The sequence below is a fragment of the Cajanus cajan genome, chromosome 11, assembly GCF_000230855.2.
Source record: "Cajanus cajan strain Asha chromosome 11, NIPB_CcT2T_4, whole genome shotgun sequence".
In the NCBI taxonomy this organism is placed as follows: domain Eukaryota; kingdom Viridiplantae; phylum Streptophyta; class Magnoliopsida; order Fabales; family Fabaceae; genus Cajanus; species Cajanus cajan.
In genome coordinates this window covers 33852397-33870385 of record NC_138527.1, presented here as the reverse complement: position 1 = coordinate 33870385, position 17989 = coordinate 33852397, and the positions used below count along the sequence as shown (strand labels likewise).

Below are 17989 nucleotides of genomic sequence, written 5' to 3'. Positions count from 1 at the left end.
TACAAAAAGAATATAAAATCAATTTTAATAGAATAGTAATTAAAAAATTACTAAATTACTTAAAAAAAATATCATTGCTAGAATTAAAATCTTACTTTAGGAGAGACCCAACTCATTTTTTCTTCATCTTTGAACTCTTAAGTATATGATATCCTTCCATGGCCCTAATGATAAAATGACATTATGATTAGTGTAAAGTCAAATGTAATGATAATCAATAAAAGAAATTATATATTTTTAAACAATTTACCTATCTAATAATTGTCTAAAATCCATAGGAGGAGGTTTATGCAACGAGCAAATGCATACAACCATGTTGTCCATAGGAAAAATAACTAAAAGTTGCCAATGAGCACTACATTAAGAAATTATGAGTAATAGAAAAAATAGTTTTTATAAAAAATTATATTTAATTATATAAAATTAAACTTACTCAGAAAAATAAGGGGCCAAGTAAACTTTTTTATTTGAGTCGAACATCCAATTTTGAATGTAAGCTTGTATTTCTTTGACTTTGTTCCCACTTTTTTGGATTGACTCAGGCTCCAAAAATCTATATATGTGATCATTTCCCTTATCCATGCTCAATTTATGGATAAATCTACAACATTAGAAACAATGTTAGAAATAATGTTAGAAAAAATCAACAAAATATAATTACAAATAATTTAAATACTTACAATAATCATAACTGCAAAATTGATATGTTTAGCATACAATGACCAATTGTAATCTCTGATATATCACTCTGACTTATATATAGAGGTACTTTATTAGACATGTTAAACACTTCAGGAGGCCAAGGGAGTTGTTTGGGTTGCTCATCTTCCATATCTGCAACTAATCTCCATAACCTTTTTATTGGAGGAAGATTTCTAGAAGGGGTAACAATGACCGTCCCTTTACCCTTTGGTGAGGTAACAATATCCTACTCCACAAAGTACAAAGCTAATATTATACAATATTATAATAAAATTACACCAACTTAAAATTAAATATTATTTAAATAACATACCTTCGTAGATATCACCTTTACTAACTTATAAGGCCACTGAAGGAAGGTGTTCAAGGCTTGTCCCATTGTCTAAACCTCTTCTGTGGGCACAGGAACTCTGGCCTCTGGTTGTCTCACATCCAACACTGAAACCCTAACCATATCATCTCCCATGACTTGATGGTGTACAGTGGACCCTAATATGTGAATCTGCCCTATACCCATAGGATCGAGTGATCCATCCACAAACAACTCACATTTATTAGATGTACCCGGGCCAGTGGCAGTAACAGGGGGATCAATAGAAGCACATGATCCCTTTGTACTCACACATGCAATAAATGGTTCTACTATTGGAGTACTTTGTTGAAATTGTTGGCTGAGTGATTGTATATGCTCTTGTAGTTGCCTTTGCATGTCTTCTTGTAGCCGCTTATGAATCTCCTCTTGCATCTGACTAAATTTTTGCTCATAAGTTGCTATAACTTGAGAGACCTTTAGTTCCACTAACTGCTCCACCGTGCCAGATGTCTGTGAAGATGAGCGTGATCCAAAGTAGGTTTGTAAACTATGACCTCCACCAGCAGCTCGAACCCGACATGGGTGCTTAGGCTTTCCAATTGCAACTGTGAGTATATCCTAGCGTCCATGGGAAACAAAAGATCCCTCTATGGACTATTGTTCCAATATATCCTACAATACAAGACACAAAAACAATTTAATAAACATCTATTGATCCATATCTTAATTAGCATCATATGTACAAAACAATTATACTTACTATCTTGTTAGCAATCTCTTTTGTTGTCTAAGTTGTAAACTCGCCCGTTTTTTTTATGCGACCATGCTTCCATAATTCATGGCGTGTGGGTGGAGAAGGAGGACCACTAACTGTAGTCTCATCTTGGCTAGCTTGATTCTTCATAGCCTTCTCTTTCATCAACTTTTTCTTAAGTCATGGATAACCCCCACGAGACATCACAACAATGGTGTCATTGTTTGCCTGAATCTCTTGTGCCTTCTTTCTTTTCTCCTACAAAAGTACCATATAATGAGATTAAAAGTAAAAACATAATATTTTGAACAATACAAATAACAATGCATGTAATCCTAACTTACCAAAAACTCTTTAGTCATTCTAGACTCTACAAATGCGTTCCATGTCTCTTGATCTATGGTGGGGTTCTTATAACCAGGAAATTCACCTTTCTTTTTTCCAAAAATGTAATTGTTCGTGAGGCTAGACTTATATGCCCTCCACCTCTCAGCCACAATAGAGAGGGTTTTCCTTCTCATGTCCTATGTCCTAGGAATGTCCCAAGTTTCCTACATTTATGATAACAATGAGTTAGTACATGTTATATCCTAATGAAGTTTAATAATGAAAAATATTGAGTATAAATGAAATTTTACCGTAATATCTGCCCAAATATGGTTCTTGACAACCTCTTCTACATGATCCCAACTAGGCAATAAAATATAAACCTTGGTTCTAGCAAGAACCCCCATGGTACTCATAAATTGGGTAGTTGAGTCTCCCGTAGGTCTCTTAGTTATCTCATCAATATCAACATGCAATCTCTCCTCATGAAGGCGTTTGGATGTGACATTCTTCATTCTAGTGGGACCTCTGACTTTCTTCTTGGCTATAGTCTGTGTAGAGTCTAAAGGAGAGTCTTGATGTTCATCCATATTTATCTGTTGACAGAAACAAAATAAATTACAAGTCATTAGTATAAGATTAAATTTATAATAAATAATACTTAAAGTGATAACAAAAATAAAAGTATAAATAGAAGTAACTAACAAAAAAAAACTATAATAACCTATTTTGGAAACATGATCAAGTTTGAATGTTCTCCCATATTCCTTCCTGATGATCATCACGAGTGGCATGTACATTATCAACATCATCTTCTTCATTAATAGTTGGCACCCGTTTGGACAAAGAAGGAGTATCCATAATATCAATTGAATCTCCAAATTCATCACCTATATTATTACTCTTACCTTGTAGAACAATTGACCACCTATTGTTAGATGGATCAGTGACATAAAATACTTGCTTTACTTGCATAGCCATGATAAAAGGCTCTTCCTTATGACCAACTTTATTGAGGTCAACCAAGGTAAATCCAAGTTCATCAATTTTGACACCATTGTTACTATCAACCCACTTGCATTTAAATACAGGTACTCGGAATGGACCATAATCAACCTCCCATATGTCTTCAATAACTCCAAAATAACACATGGATGCTGTGATGGGGTTCTTATCATTGTTGGTTGAAAAATGCATAGATTGAGCAACTATCATAACACCACTATTTTGCATAGTACTTTTGTCATCTTGTGCCTTTGTATAAAATGAGTAATTGTTAATGTCATATCCACAGAAAGTAAACACATCAAAGTTAGGTCCTTGAGCTAGCCGTTGTAAAGTTTCAGAAACATTTAAATTTGTCCCAACATTCTTTTTGAACCACTCTATGAAAGTCTTATTATGCTCGTTCAACACCCATTTCTCAGGCATGCGAGGGTTGTTTCTCTTCACTAAGTCTTTGTGGGCATTTAAATAAGGAAGAACCTCATCAGTATTGTTTAATATATACAAATGTGCTTGAAACACTTCTTCTCGCATCATGCTTTTTAGTTTTGTGCCTATTGTACCCTTCCCAGCACTTCGTCCCTCATGACGAGTCTTAGGAATGCCTATTGATTCAGCTTGATACATGTATTCAGTACAAAACTCAATTGCTTCCTCTGCAATGTACCTTTCTATGATGGATGCTTCTGGACAATATTGGTTCTTCACATACCCTTTTAGTATCTTCATGTATAGCTCAATTGGGTACATCCATCTCAAAAAGACAGGTCCACACCTAACCTCCCTAACCAAGTGGATGATTAAGTGAACCATAATGTCAAAAAATGAAGGAGGAAAATACATCTCTAATTGACACAATATTAGAATAGCTTCATCTTCTAGTTCATCCAACTTCTGAGGATCAATTACTTTGTTGCATATGCCATTGAAAAATAAGCAAAGCCTAGTTATGACTTGTCTCACATGTTTCGCCTTCAAATTAAACAATCTTAATACCGCTGACAATCTTGTGAATTTTGTGCAATTTGGATATAACGTCTTCTCTGAATCTCTGCATAAAGTTTCATACATATGTGCTCTCTTGAATGATTCTGGACCAACATCACGAATCATCTCCTCAAATCGATCATCCATATCTACCTCTTGTGTAAAATTTTGAGTTTGAGTTTCAGCTGACACATTTGGAATGTCAATATTTTCACCATGCCATATCCAACGTGTATAATTCTTAAGAAACCCATCACATAGAAGATGTTCCCTTATAACATCAAGTTCTAAACGACTCCCATTACAATAATTAACACAAGGACAAAAAAAATTTCCATTCATATCATCAATACCATTTCGTATTACATATTCAATAAAATATTCAACTCTAGTCTCATATTACTCAATTATGCATGGTGCTCGTATCCAACTTCGATCCAATAACCAACTTCGATCCATAAGTTATGTTCTCTATCAAAAAGATAGACCATGGATGTCAATCTCACTATTTTATACAAGGTGTGACCCTATCCCATTCAAGATTTTATTTTATACTTGATCAATATGTACTAGTACAATCCATTTTCCTAAACTTGACAAAATTTTGACAGCATTTTGTATTGGTCTCTAAGTACATGAAATGAAAGTGGTGACATCAAATTATATACACCACAATCAAATATGCACTCAAAGAACAACACAAAATGCAATAAACCAAAATTTAATCAAATTTAAGATGAGACTTAACTTGTACGTATCAAACAAGTATAAAGAAAATTACTCATCCCAAACTGTCCAACAAGACAATTCAAGATTAAATATAAATGATTAAATAAATTTAATCATTTGTATTTAATCTCAAATGAGAAACTAAGGTTCACTGTGCATAAACTAAATATATAATAGACAAGAATTATAGAGAAAAAAGTGCATGCGTTTCAAAGCTTCAAATAATAAATCAAGTATGTTTATTTATAATCTTTTTTTTCATTCTATTTAAACTAAATGACTTGTTACATTATTTCATTGCAATTTTTTATCAAACCAAATAAACTAAAAACCTGCCATATATTTTTTTATAATTTTTTATTCTATTTCTCTTTTTTTATTTTAGTAAGTTTTACTGATCAGCGTGACGATCCTCCTGCACTCTAGGTTCTTCAGAATGAGAAGGTCCTGATTGATGTTGCTCCCTGAACAAATACCCATCAAGATATTAAGCACCTCATACATATAGAATGTCATAACAATTAACATTTTCAGTTAACTTTTGATTTTTTTCTACACCTCATACATATTATAGAATATAGTAATAATTAACATTTAATTTTTTTTTATGTTAAACAGTGATATATGTAACGAGGAATTGAATTGAAGCTTGTATGGTTATTTGAGATGGGAATGAATTTTCTTTATAAGGGTTTTATTGTATTAAATTTGAGTTGTGAGATAGGATGTGAGCTTAATATAGTTAAACTACCTCTTTTTATAAATATATCCTTCATGTAGGGGTAAGCATGGACCCTTTCTACTTATCCGAATTTTTATTTTTTAAAATTTAAATTTGGCCGATCAAAAATCCAAATATATAAAGTAATTGACTCGATTTGGTAACATATCACACTAATTTTAATATAAAAAGTATATTTTATAATATATTTTAATATAAACAATTTTTATAAATTTAATATTAATTTATACAAATTTAACAAATAAATAATTTCTTTTATTAATATGTAACAATTTTAAAATTTTATACTTTTAAAAAATATTAAAAATTAAATCGAGTTAAACAAGTCTAAATAAACCAAAACATGTTATAAAAGTTACAGCAAATCTATTTCTAATACCTCAAACAAGTCTAAATAAACCTCAAGTCAAATTGATTAGCGAATCAAAATGCACCATGCTCTTTCTCAATACACTTTATGATTATGAAAGTATGATTTAACTAATATTATTCGGCTTATAAATGAAACTAAGAACTTATTTGTATATAAGTTTAAAATTAGTTTTAAAAATTTATTTATTAAAAATTACTCTTTATTTTTAATTGAAAATTTCTCAAAAGAATTTTTAACTTATGACTAAACAAGTTCTAATACAGTTTTTTTTTATTAATTTTATCAATTAAAATGTCTGTAGACATAATCTTAAAAAAAAAAAAAAAATCAAACCTCACAAATATATTATTATGATTATGACTTGATCAAAGAAGCACATCACTGTTAATACTAAAGTATATAATATATAATAGATTAGATTCCCCAACCCTGTAAAAACTAACAAATATTCCAAGTAATTTAATATATCTTGCTTTCTGTCCCATCCTAAGGTGTTCGACATAGCCTGTCACTCTTATGAGATTAATTATAAGGGTATTCCAAATAAGTACGTGATGGTATTAACGAAACAAAATTATATTTTTAAATAAATATTATAAATTTTTATTTCTAATATAATAATTATTTTTTTCTTTACGTTTCAAATGTCAGTGTGCTCATGTTCATGTTCATCAGTTGTTGACATATTCTTGTACTTAAAATTGAAAATTGCTGAAAAATGAGAGTGTTAATTTGGGATTGTTTGGATCCTTTGCCCGTGAGAGAAAACAAACAGAGATGTTTCCTTTGTCTCTCTAGTGGGAGATAAGTCTAACTTCAATTACTTTTTGGTAGAGACACAGAAACAAAGAAAAGAACTATACAACATTTGATTATAAAGTGGGAGATACAATTGTTAGAGATGCAATATAAACCATTCATGTGTCTCCTAGTCCCAGAAACAACATCAACTCCATTTTTTGCATGGTTGAGGGCTTGGACCATAGTAATGAGGGCGGATCTGGCATCGCCTTCCTCATATACGCTAGTTAAGTAGTTGTGCATCTCAATAACACCCTGAAGTCCATAATTAGACATTGAACATTAGCTAAAGCAATATGACTTACTAATTTGGCAGCAGAATAAAGGAATACTATGAATTTTTCAAGAGAAAGTCTTAACAAGATAAATATTCTATAGCAGTTAATACCCTTTGATCAAGTTCAGCAACTTCATTCATGACCCCTTTAAACCAATCGAAAGAACCTTGTTCTCTTGTTACCCAGTAGAAATAAGCATTGGTAGTTTTCAGTGTCTTCTTTCGTTTAGGAGAAATCTTATTTAAAGATGGTGAATCTGCACTCCCAGCACTAAGGTCTGAACCTCTACTAGAATCAGAGACTGAATCCTGGATAGCGAGCAACCATGATTGTTATGTTCATCGTAAATAAAAACATTCGAAGAATGGTCAGTTTGACAAGGCTTATATTAAACACCATAATGTTACTTGTTGCTTTAAAACTCACCGCCAGCTCCTCCATTCTGACAATATTGTTGAGAAGATCTTTTAGAATGCTGATAAAAGGTGTTGCTCCTATCCCGAGACCGACAAGTAATAGGACATCATAGTTTCTGTAGTCTTGTGCCGGTGCACCGTAAGGTCCATCTATCCTTAGCTTTGGTAAACTGTGTCAATTATTCATACCAAGATAACAGGAATCTGAGCATAAATCATTTGTTCCGAGGACGAAGTTACAAGGCAAACAAATATGGTAGGCCCATCACACGTACCATTTCTTGGTGGTTTCATCAGCCCTAAGAAGCCCGCTCTTCCCAGCTACAGGAGGCTCACAGGCCGCAGAGAATACCCTTTTGAGCTCCTGAGTCCAATCTCCCAGTTGTCGTATGTGAACACTAAGGTAGTCGTCGCCAGGGGCTGAGGTAATAGAAAACGGATGCCTGTCACACATAAATTGTATTGTTAGCTACCAGCAATCATAACAACATATGAAAAATGATAATTTTATTAAAATATGATTAATAATTGATATTTATTTTTGAATTTGTATTTGATATTAATTTGTTGAAATATTAAAATAATATAAAATATAAGATAAAATATAAATAATAAATAATTTTATTTAATAGATATCTACAAATATGAATTATACTATACTTACTTGTACCATTTATAAACGACAAAAAAATATTAATTACACTAATAGGTGGTTGATTTATATATAATAATAATAATATTATTATTATTATTATTATTAAACTTATTAATTTTTTCAACCATTACATTAACCTATAAAATGTTTTACGATTGATTAACGATATTAATAAATATAGTGTATAAAATTTAATTAAAAAATATTTCCTAGTTTATGTTTAAAATTAATAAATAATTTTAGAATGTATTTTGATGAAAAATTTAAATAAAATAATTTATTTTTAAAAAAATTTCAAATATTTTAAGAATGAAATTTTTAAAATTTTTTAAAATAAGAAAATTTTATATCCTCTTGAAAAATAAAAAATTTAAATTTTTCATATTTTCTTTTTCATAATTCACCTGCATATTTTTTTTATTTTTTTTCTTATCTATTAATCATTAAATATTAAAATATTATCTAGTATTATTTTTAAAAAATAATAAATATTTAAAAATACATAGATCACTTATCTGATGCATGCTTGCGAAAGTTACTTACCTGGAAGTCACGAGAATGGAAAGTTAGATGATTTAAAATTTGGGCGTTGAGATGATATTGCTTATTTTTGTTTGGTTAAAAACGTGTTCACTCACCCAACATCCTTCTTTCTTTTCTTTCAATTTCACACCTTCCACTTTCTGGATAGACCAATTCTAAGCAAAATAAATAAATGTCCTTTCCTAGTAACGTCAACAACTTTAATTTTCTTCTTTCCTATATTGTTTGAACAATGAACAAAGATTATCAAATTCATTATGCCTATCAAATCATCATAATTTCCAGGAAAAAAAAAAAAAACTTGTCACCGGCCAAATCTACCCACCATATTTTTGTTCAAATTTTGATCATATTTGTTGAACTCCACTTGAACTACTATAAAAATAAGTAGGTTTGGGAAACACCACGCGGAGGTATTTCTGCTCATGAGACTTAAAAATGCACAAAAAGTATATATTATAAATATGATAGATTGAGATAAGATCGTGAATTTGTTTGGCACAACTCTCAAATTTAATTGGACTAATGTTTTCTTTCCAACAATCCAGAAAACTCCAATGTGATATAAACATAAAATAAATATAATAAATACTTCCACACACTATGACCTTTCCTGAGATTCTGGGAACTTCTCCACTTTGACTCTTTAGGTCGGTTTCTTATAAGTCTTGTCCTCTTCACCTGACAACTTAAGCTTGTAGGATTGTTGGTTTATGATAAGGTATCAGAAAGTCTATCTTCCAATAGTCTAGAGTTCAATTGCCACTCCATTCCTCTAATAAAATGTTGAATTTCAACGGCCTGTGAATTATCCACACTTCAATCCCAAACAGCTCTTGCATGCAAGGGGATGTCAGTTATATCAAAACAATTTGAGTTTTCACTTAACAGCTTAAGCTTTTTTGGATTGTTAGTTCATGACAACAGTAACTTTTTTATCGTAGCCTATAGAAGTTAGTACAGTAAAAATCAGAGGAAGATGCTAACAACAGCCAAGCAGAAAGTCACAAATACAAGTTGTTCTGTTTAACCACCTACTTAACCCAGATAACAGAGTGTTGTGCACTATGAACTAATAATTTAATATGAAAAACTATTAACATAACCCTAAAAGAGAAAAAGGCTTGTGAAACACACCAATATAAGTGCAAACAACTACTCTAAAGCAAATAAAAAGACTGTTAATAATAACAATTAACAAGACCAGCATCGAACTAATTGATCCATCAAAATGGGGATTTTTTTGGGCATTGTCATGTACTAGTTTATCATTGATTAGTAAACATATCCATAAATTAAACACTGAACATCAAGGGAATAAGTTACCTCTGCTTCAGACCGTGCCAGTGCAATCAAAGGTGCAACACCTCCTTCTCGTCCAATGGCAAGGCTAACCAAACAAAAACAACATTAATGAATACAAGTATAATATAGTGAAGAAAGATAATCAAATTATAGAATGACCACTTGTGTAAGCATATTCAAATCCATATATTAGTCAGAAATGTGAAAATAAAATCAAAAATGTTACAAATCTTGCATTAAGAGTAAGAATATTTTAGAAGACATCAGCAAGGGTTAAATCATATAAAGGGCATTGAATTATACTCATTTATCTTAGTAGAGAACACGGAGAACTATACGGACCAGAACAGGTCCTCTAATTCATTTTCTGCTTTTGGCAATATTAGTTGGAAACATTCTATGATGCAGTTAAGAGGGAGAAAAGAAAAGCATATGCTTATTTGAATCTTTTGGTCTACATCAATATCTACTTGATAGTGTAAGTATGTGCATTGTCAAACTTGTAAAAAATTCACCAAAAACACAATCTGGATACCTCAAATAGCAAAAAAAAAAAAAAAAAAAAAAACCAACCGTAAATTTGACTAAGAATAAAAAACTTGAAAAAATATGGAACATGAAAGTTACACATCAGCTTGAAAACAAATGGCTCAATGACTTATTCAAATTTGCCCAGTCATTAACTTAATACATTTTTTTATCATGAATGTAAAGAAAGTCAAATTGGAACAATTGATTTTAACCTTCATTCTTCTTGGATAAAGGGGACGTTTGGAAGAGCATACATGGTCTTATCTTATGACATAAACACTTGTGTAAGCATTTGGATAAACCTATGAAAAGAGCTTATGACCTGCTCACAAGTTATTTTCAAATTCAACAATCAAATTTTCCATTACAAAATATCTCTATTCTACATAGGATTAGAAAATCAGATTTTCTACCAACTACTAAATGTTAGAATTTTTTTTTATTTTTTATTTCCACATTACAGTTCAGCATATAAAATGTGATCAATCTGTAATCATGAGATGCGAATCCAGATTCTTGGAATATTTGAAAATCATAACCTGCGACACACTATATGTTGTCCTATACAGTTTCCTTGGAAGGAGATATCAGTCCTACCAGTTCAATGGCATGCTTTATGTCTTGGCTTGTTTGCCTCAATTATTGCACCTTTTGGAGGCTTCTTTGCAAGTGGTTTTAAAAGGGCTTTTAAAATAAAGGTATGCTTTTGAAACTTTTGTTTTTCTGATCAGGAAGTGAGCAAATATCATCCATTGAGGTCAGGTATAAACAGACTTGCTGTTTATTCTCATTTTTGCAGGATTTTGGTGATAGTATTCAAGGACATGGTGGAATTACTGACAGAATGGATTCTTTTGATGTTTCAATCTACAAATTAATTTTAAATCAGTAATACTTAACTGCTTGGAATTATATATGCTTTTTTGTCCTTGTGGGAAACTTTTAATCATCAAGTACATAAAGTAACCATGTCTTTCTCTCTCACGTCTCTGCCCTGCCCCCAACTAAGCTTAAAAAGAGGGAAAAAGAAGTCCTATGAAAAAGATGATATAACGGTAAAGAAGATTTTATACATTGAATACACATGTAGAACAGAAAATCTATATTCATTTGATTAAATACCATGGCAGCAAGATCATCAGCCAAACACTGGGGAACAAGAACAAGGTTGAAGAGGAATTGAGATTAAATAATTTGCAAACATCAAATAATTCCAATCAGAAGCATTTATAATTACTATAGAGACACTGGAAGAATCAAGTAATACACTATACACTGGAAGCACATTACTTACTACTAACCGATAACAAGACAAAAAAAAACAAATCTCAAAAATGCTAGGCCATAACAAGCCCAACAGAAACACTAGTGTGAAACTTTAGATGAAATTGGATATAGTTAAACCTAAGAAAAGGATGGCATTTTACCTTGTCTGCTGAAAAAGTTAAGAATGATTCGCCCTGAGCTACAAACTTTACACTGGTCACCTACTAAAAGTACCCATAATCAGCACACGAATCTAAAGAAAAGATCAGTCCAGCAATTCAAATTGAAATAAAACCTTTTTACAATGACCACTGAGTTTCCAATTTAGAGATTAAAATCCATACCTTAGAATGAAGGATATCAAGAGATATAATGCCTTGTTTGTTTGTTTTGTGAAAGGGGTGACTAGATATCTGGGTATATGCCTCTAATGCTTCAAGAGGAATCTGAAACAAACCAGGGAAAAATATGGTTACGGCGTCACGGGAGGTGACGACTTGCGCGACAATGGCGGTGGCGTCCGCGAGAAAACCCTAACCCAAAAGTGAAGACTCAAGCACTTACCTTCTTGGTGAAGATGAAAGGGAACTCGAACGGCACGACAAACCTGAGACAAGTGAATAGTGAAGCTGAAGCGCGAGAGGGGGAATAAGAACGCAGATATTTAAAATCGGTTAAATTTTAACCAATTTTAAATAGTATTTTAAAAGGTGCCTTGTTACTACTTTTTTAAATTGGTTATTTTAGAACCGATTTTGTATACTATATACAAAATTGGTTCTAAAACAACCGATTTTAAAAGTAGTAACAAAGGAACCTTTTAAAATCGGCTAAATAAGAACCGATTTTAAAATACCATTTTAAATCGGTTAAATTTTAACAGATTTTAAAAGTGGTGATTTTAATTACAAAAATGTCACCGCCTCTCTTTTAAAATCAGTTCTCCCTTAACCGATTTTAAAACCCTGATCTTAAAAGCTATTTTTGCACTAGTGAAGGAAAAATCACACAGTAATGGAGATGGCCAGATCGATGCTCAAGGAGAAAGGATTACCAAACACTTTTTGGGCTGAAGCAGTTTATACTGTTGTCTATATACTTAATAGATGCCCAACTAAAGCAATCAAAGATAAGACTCCGATTGAAGCCTGAAGTGGGAAAAAACCATCAGAAAGCACCTAAGGGTATTTGGATCTATTTGCTACATACATATTCCAAAAGAGAAAAGGCACAAGCTAGAAGACAAGACAGTACGAGGTATCTTCCTTGGATATAGCACACAGTCAAAAGGCTACCGAGTCTACAACTTGCAAAGCAAGAAACTGACTGTTAGCCGAGACATTGAAGTTGATGAAAATGCAGCTTGGAATTGGAATGGCGAGAAAGTAGAGAGAAACATTTCTATTTCAATGCAGCAACTTGAAGAAGGAACTGCAGAAGTCCCAGGTGAGCCTCATTCTCCTCCATAACAACAAACTCCATCACCAGAGTCTACTTCAAGACGAGTTAGATCCTTGGAGGATATATATGAAACCTGCAACTTGGTCATACTTGAACCTGAAAGCTTTGAAGCAGCATCAAAGCAACAAGTATGGGTCAAGGCTACAGAAGAAGAGATAAAAATGATTTTTAGAAAAATAACACATAGGATCTAGTATACTATCCAAAAGACAAAGATATCATCGGGGTAAAATGGGTTTACAAGACAAAGCTCAATCCGGATAGAAACATACAAAAGCACAAGGCAAGGTTGGTAGCTAAGGGCTATTCACAACAACCTGGAGTCGACTACAATGAGACATTTGCCTCATAGCACGCCTAGATACAATTAGAGCTCTAATAGCTCTTGCGCCAGAAAAAGGCTAGAATATCTACCAGTTAGATGTCAAGTCCGCTTTTCTCAATGGAGTACTACAAGAGATCTATGTAGAGCAACTACAAGGTTTCATAAGCAAGGGCAATGAAGACAAAGTACTAAGGCTTAGAAAAGTTTTATATGGTTTGAAGCAACTCCTCGAGCATGGTACAACAGAATAGATCAATATTTCACTAATCATGGATTCAGGGGGAGTAAGAGTGAGCCAACACTATACATCAAGACCCAATGTCAGTATGACACACTCATCATCTCCTTGTATGTAGATGATCTTATCTACACAGGGAACAATATGAAGATGATAACAGAATTCAAAGAAGACATGATGAAGGCATTTGAAATGACGGACCTTGGCTTGATGAACTACTTCCTTGGTATTGAGGTAAGTCAAAATAAGAAAAGGATATTCATTTGTTAAAAGAAATACATTGAAGCTCTCTTCAAGAAGTTCAAGATGAGTGGTTGCAAGATTGTCACTACTCCGCTTGTGACAAAGGAGAAGCTACAAAAAGATGATGGAGCACCAGATGTTGATGCATCTCGCTATAGAAGCTTGATTGGAAGCTTACTATATTTAACAGTCACATGACCAGACATAATGTATGTTGTAATCCTTTTATCAAGGTTTATGCAAAAACCAAGCCAAATTCACTTTGGAGTAGCTAAAAGAATTCTAAGATACCTACAAGGCACGAAGGAGTTTGGTATTTGGTACAAAATAATGACCAACTCAAGTTTGCTCGGATACACTGACGGTGATTGGGCAAGATCGGTAGAAGACATGAAGAGCACCTCTGGTTATGCCTTCTCACTTGGATCAGGAATATTTTCTTGGGCATCAAAAAAGCAAGCAACAGTTGCACAATCAACCGTAGAAACAGAATATGTTGTAGCGGTTGAAGCTATACAAGTCAAGCAATTTGGCTACGAATAATACTTGCAGAAATGGGAGAACAAAAAGATGAGCCTACTATAATCTACTGCGACAATAAATCAACAATAACAATGACAAAAAATCCAGTACATCATAGCAGGACAAAATACATTGCAATTAAATATCACTTCATCAAAGAAGTAGAAACAACTAAAGAAATCAAGATGGAGTATTGTAAGACCGAAGAACAAGTTGCTGACATATTCACAAAGACACACTGCCGAGAGCAAGATTCGAACAGTTTCGCACTATGATAGGAGTTAGAGAAATTTGTATCAAGGAGGAGTGTTAAAATATGATACAAACTTCTAGAATAGTCTATATTCTTATAGAAAAATACATAGGTATGCTAGTAACTACTAGATACAAATTCTAGAATCATGTAGAAAATTACATATAGATAGAAAATTCTAGGAATAAATATCTCTAGAATTTTCTACATAAAACATGAATGTGGTGTTGAGGCCTATAAATAAGTCATGTACCCAATATTTGTATATCAAGCAACTAGTAAGTCATTTCCACTACTCAAATCTATTCCAACTATTCCTCTAAACTAATTTTCCTCTCAACTAAGCCTATCATTATAAATTTGCCTCCCCATTCCTTCTATCAATCAAATAAGTTTTTATTATTTAATAATTCATAAACTAACAGGATCTGTCCCAGAATAATATGGAGAAGCTCCCTAATAACATCACCAAGCTTTCCAAGTTACAGACGTTGAAACTATTTTGTTGTTACTCACTCGAAGAATTGCCCAAGGACTTTAGGAAACTACATCAACTCAAGCATCTTGACATGGAAGGATGCCTGAGTCTCACTCTTATGCCTCAACAAATGAGCGAGCTGACTTCTCTACAGACATTGTCCGCTTTTGTAGCTAACAAGAACGACCCCATGGGAGGCCTTGAGGAACTCCTAAAGCTCAACGAATTGAGAAGACACTTGGAAATTTTGTATCTGGACCGGGTGAAGTTATTTGATGAAAGTAAGATAAATGAGCTCTTGGAAGGCAGACAAATTCGTGTTCAGGACCTGACACTAAGATGGGATCCCAAGATTGGTCAAGGGGAAAGCGAACACCATCTGTTACCCTATTGCCTTATGTCCCATTTTGAGCTGCAAGTATTAATCCTTGTGGGCTACAGAGGTCCCGACCTTTCTTCGTGGTTCAATTCCACTTCCATCCAATTCGAACACCTTGTAAAGTTAAGCTTGCAGGACTGTCAATGCAAATACATCTCACAAGAGGATGCACTCCCAAGACAGCTCAAGACTCTCGAACTTATAAGGTTAGATAGTTTGGAATGCGTTGCACAAAATTGTGACAAAGATGCAGCTTTCTATAAAACCCTGATGGATCTCACAGTTTCGGATTGCCCTAAACTCAATAGTTGGTGGCAAGAGGAGAAAGATGTAAGCGATAGCCATTCTTCGCCAAGATTTCAAAACTACATGTCCATCACTGCCCTCTCCTAACTTGTATGCCTCTCTATCCTCGTCTTAATATGGTCCTGGAGAATTCTAACAGTTTTGGTAAAGAGCTGGTCCTTGTGGATATATAAAGTACTATCATTTTATTTTATTTTTTTTCATTTTTTATTGATAGATAGGTGGTGACATCACATGAATATTGGATAGAGAGTTAATAACACACACTAAAAATCTTCAAATTAAAGATTTTAATAGTTCCAATGAGTGTCGAATTTGCATAATAAAAAATCCAGAGTTCAAACTGAATCCTAAATCATTTATTTCAACACATGATTTAATAAAATATTTTCAAATTTATTCAACATACTTATAATTTATCATCAAAATAGCATATTATTAGTAAAGTTAGTTTATAAAACTTTCAAATAAAAGTTTTAAATACTTATATTTTAATTTACATTTCTATTGGTAATAAAACGATATTTATTAAATTTGTTAAATTTATATTTTTTCATAAATTTATTTAAACATATTTTTGCAATAACATTGATAAAACTTCATCATTACCATATCGTTTATAAAGACGCGTTGGTCAACTTTAAAAAACTTATAACTTGTGAGCAACAAGGAAAGTGCGCTAATTTTGTACGTGTATTATGTACTTGACCGGAAAAATAGGGATGGCAAGATGACAAATTTTTTTTTTTGTAAATAGTAAAAATTATTCTTTTGATTTCTGTATTTATTTGTTAAGATTCAACTTGATTATATTAATTTTAAGATTTAATTAATTGTATTATTTTTAAATGATTTAATTTAATTTTTTAATTTGTAAATAATAAAGTATGAAGTCGGGGACTTGGTCTCTATTCTCTAACTTAGTATTGGAAGGTTGTGACATTTGGAAGATAGTCGATGGGCTAATCTTATAGGTGACTTAATACCATACCCAAACTAGTCTACCTTGACATAGTATCATATTTCCTAATTTAAGTGACAAAACTTGAAAAATCATACCGAGTTATCTATACCAGACTCTCTTTGAGGCTTAATATTGTACTATATCTACCCTGGTTGAGATAGGTTTAATGTTATGGTTCAATAAAGTTAAGTTACTTAAATTGATCATCTATGCTATAGGAGATCTCCTTAACTAGAAAAATTAATATTTGTGACGAATTTTGTGACGGAAACAATACCGTCGCTAATAGTGACGCATTTTGTGAAAGAATTTTAAGTTTTGTGACGGACTAGCATTTATTGACTTTTGTGACGGAATATCTTTCGTCTCTAAAAAATCCATCACAAATTTCGTCACTAAATAAATAAATAAAAAAACATTTGTGACGGAAAAATTTTCATCTCTAAAAATCCGTTACAAATTTCATCACTAAATAAAAAAAATGTTTGTGACGGAATAAATTTTGTCTCTAAAAAATCCGTCACAAATTTCATTACTAAATATAAAAAAAATTTAGTGACAGATTTTGTGATGAATTAAGTTCCTCTATAAATATTCCATCACAAAAATGCATCACAATACTATAATAAATAAGTCAGTGACGAATTTTGTAACGAAATTTTAGTCAACATTTGTATGTCTTCACAAATAGCTTAAAATATTTTGTGAAGAAATTTGTGACGAATTGTTCCCTCTCAAAATATTAAATTTTATTTATGAAATTTTATATCTAAGAATGATGCATAATTAAAGAAAATATGTTAATTTTTAAAAAAAAAATAATAAAATTAAAAATATTTTATTTCATTAAAGGACTGAAAAATTATGAAATTCATTTAATTAAATAAAAAATTGTCAATTTTGAGCATAAGAAATTAAGACATTCATTAAAAATATTTTAAAAAAAACTTGTGAAATTAAAAAAAAGAGTATTAATTTAATTTTGGCTTAATTACATTTTTGATCGCTCAAGTATTGTAATTGTGCAATTTTGATCCCTAAGGTTTTAATTGGATAATTTTAGTCCCTAAAGAATTATAATTGTGCAATTTTA

The 17989-nt window shown here is 32.0% G+C and overlaps 1 protein-coding gene across 1 annotated transcript; it reads right to left on the bottom strand.

Moving 5' to 3' along the window:
• Positions 1-6618: 6618 nt before the first annotated feature.
• LOC109800444 (respiratory burst oxidase homolog protein A-like) lies at positions 6619-10167 on the bottom strand. The gene is made up of 7 exons (XM_083067487.1): positions 10157-10167; positions 9952-10015; positions 8756-8841; positions 7703-7870; positions 7438-7597; positions 7122-7319; positions 6619-6988 (listed from the first exon to the last, which is right to left on the bottom strand). The coding sequence occupies exons 1-7, from the start codon at positions 10165-10167 to the stop codon at positions 6749-6751; spliced, it is 927 nt and encodes a 308-aa protein (XP_082923613.1). The 3' UTR covers positions 6619-6748.
• Between the last annotated feature and the right edge of the window lie 7822 nt (positions 10168-17989).

Bases quoted from the DNA above. Each gene is read 5' to 3' on its own strand.
- LOC109800444 (XM_083067487.1), bottom strand. The intron at 8,842-9,951 runs GTAACTTATTCC...CAAACAATATAG, and splicing joins TGGCACGGTCTGAAGCAGAG to GAAAGAAGAAAATTAAAGTT. The intron at 7,320-7,437 runs GTGAGTTTTAAA...CTCGCTATCCAG, and splicing joins TCAGAATGGAGGAGCTGGCG to GATTCAGTCTCTGATTCTAG.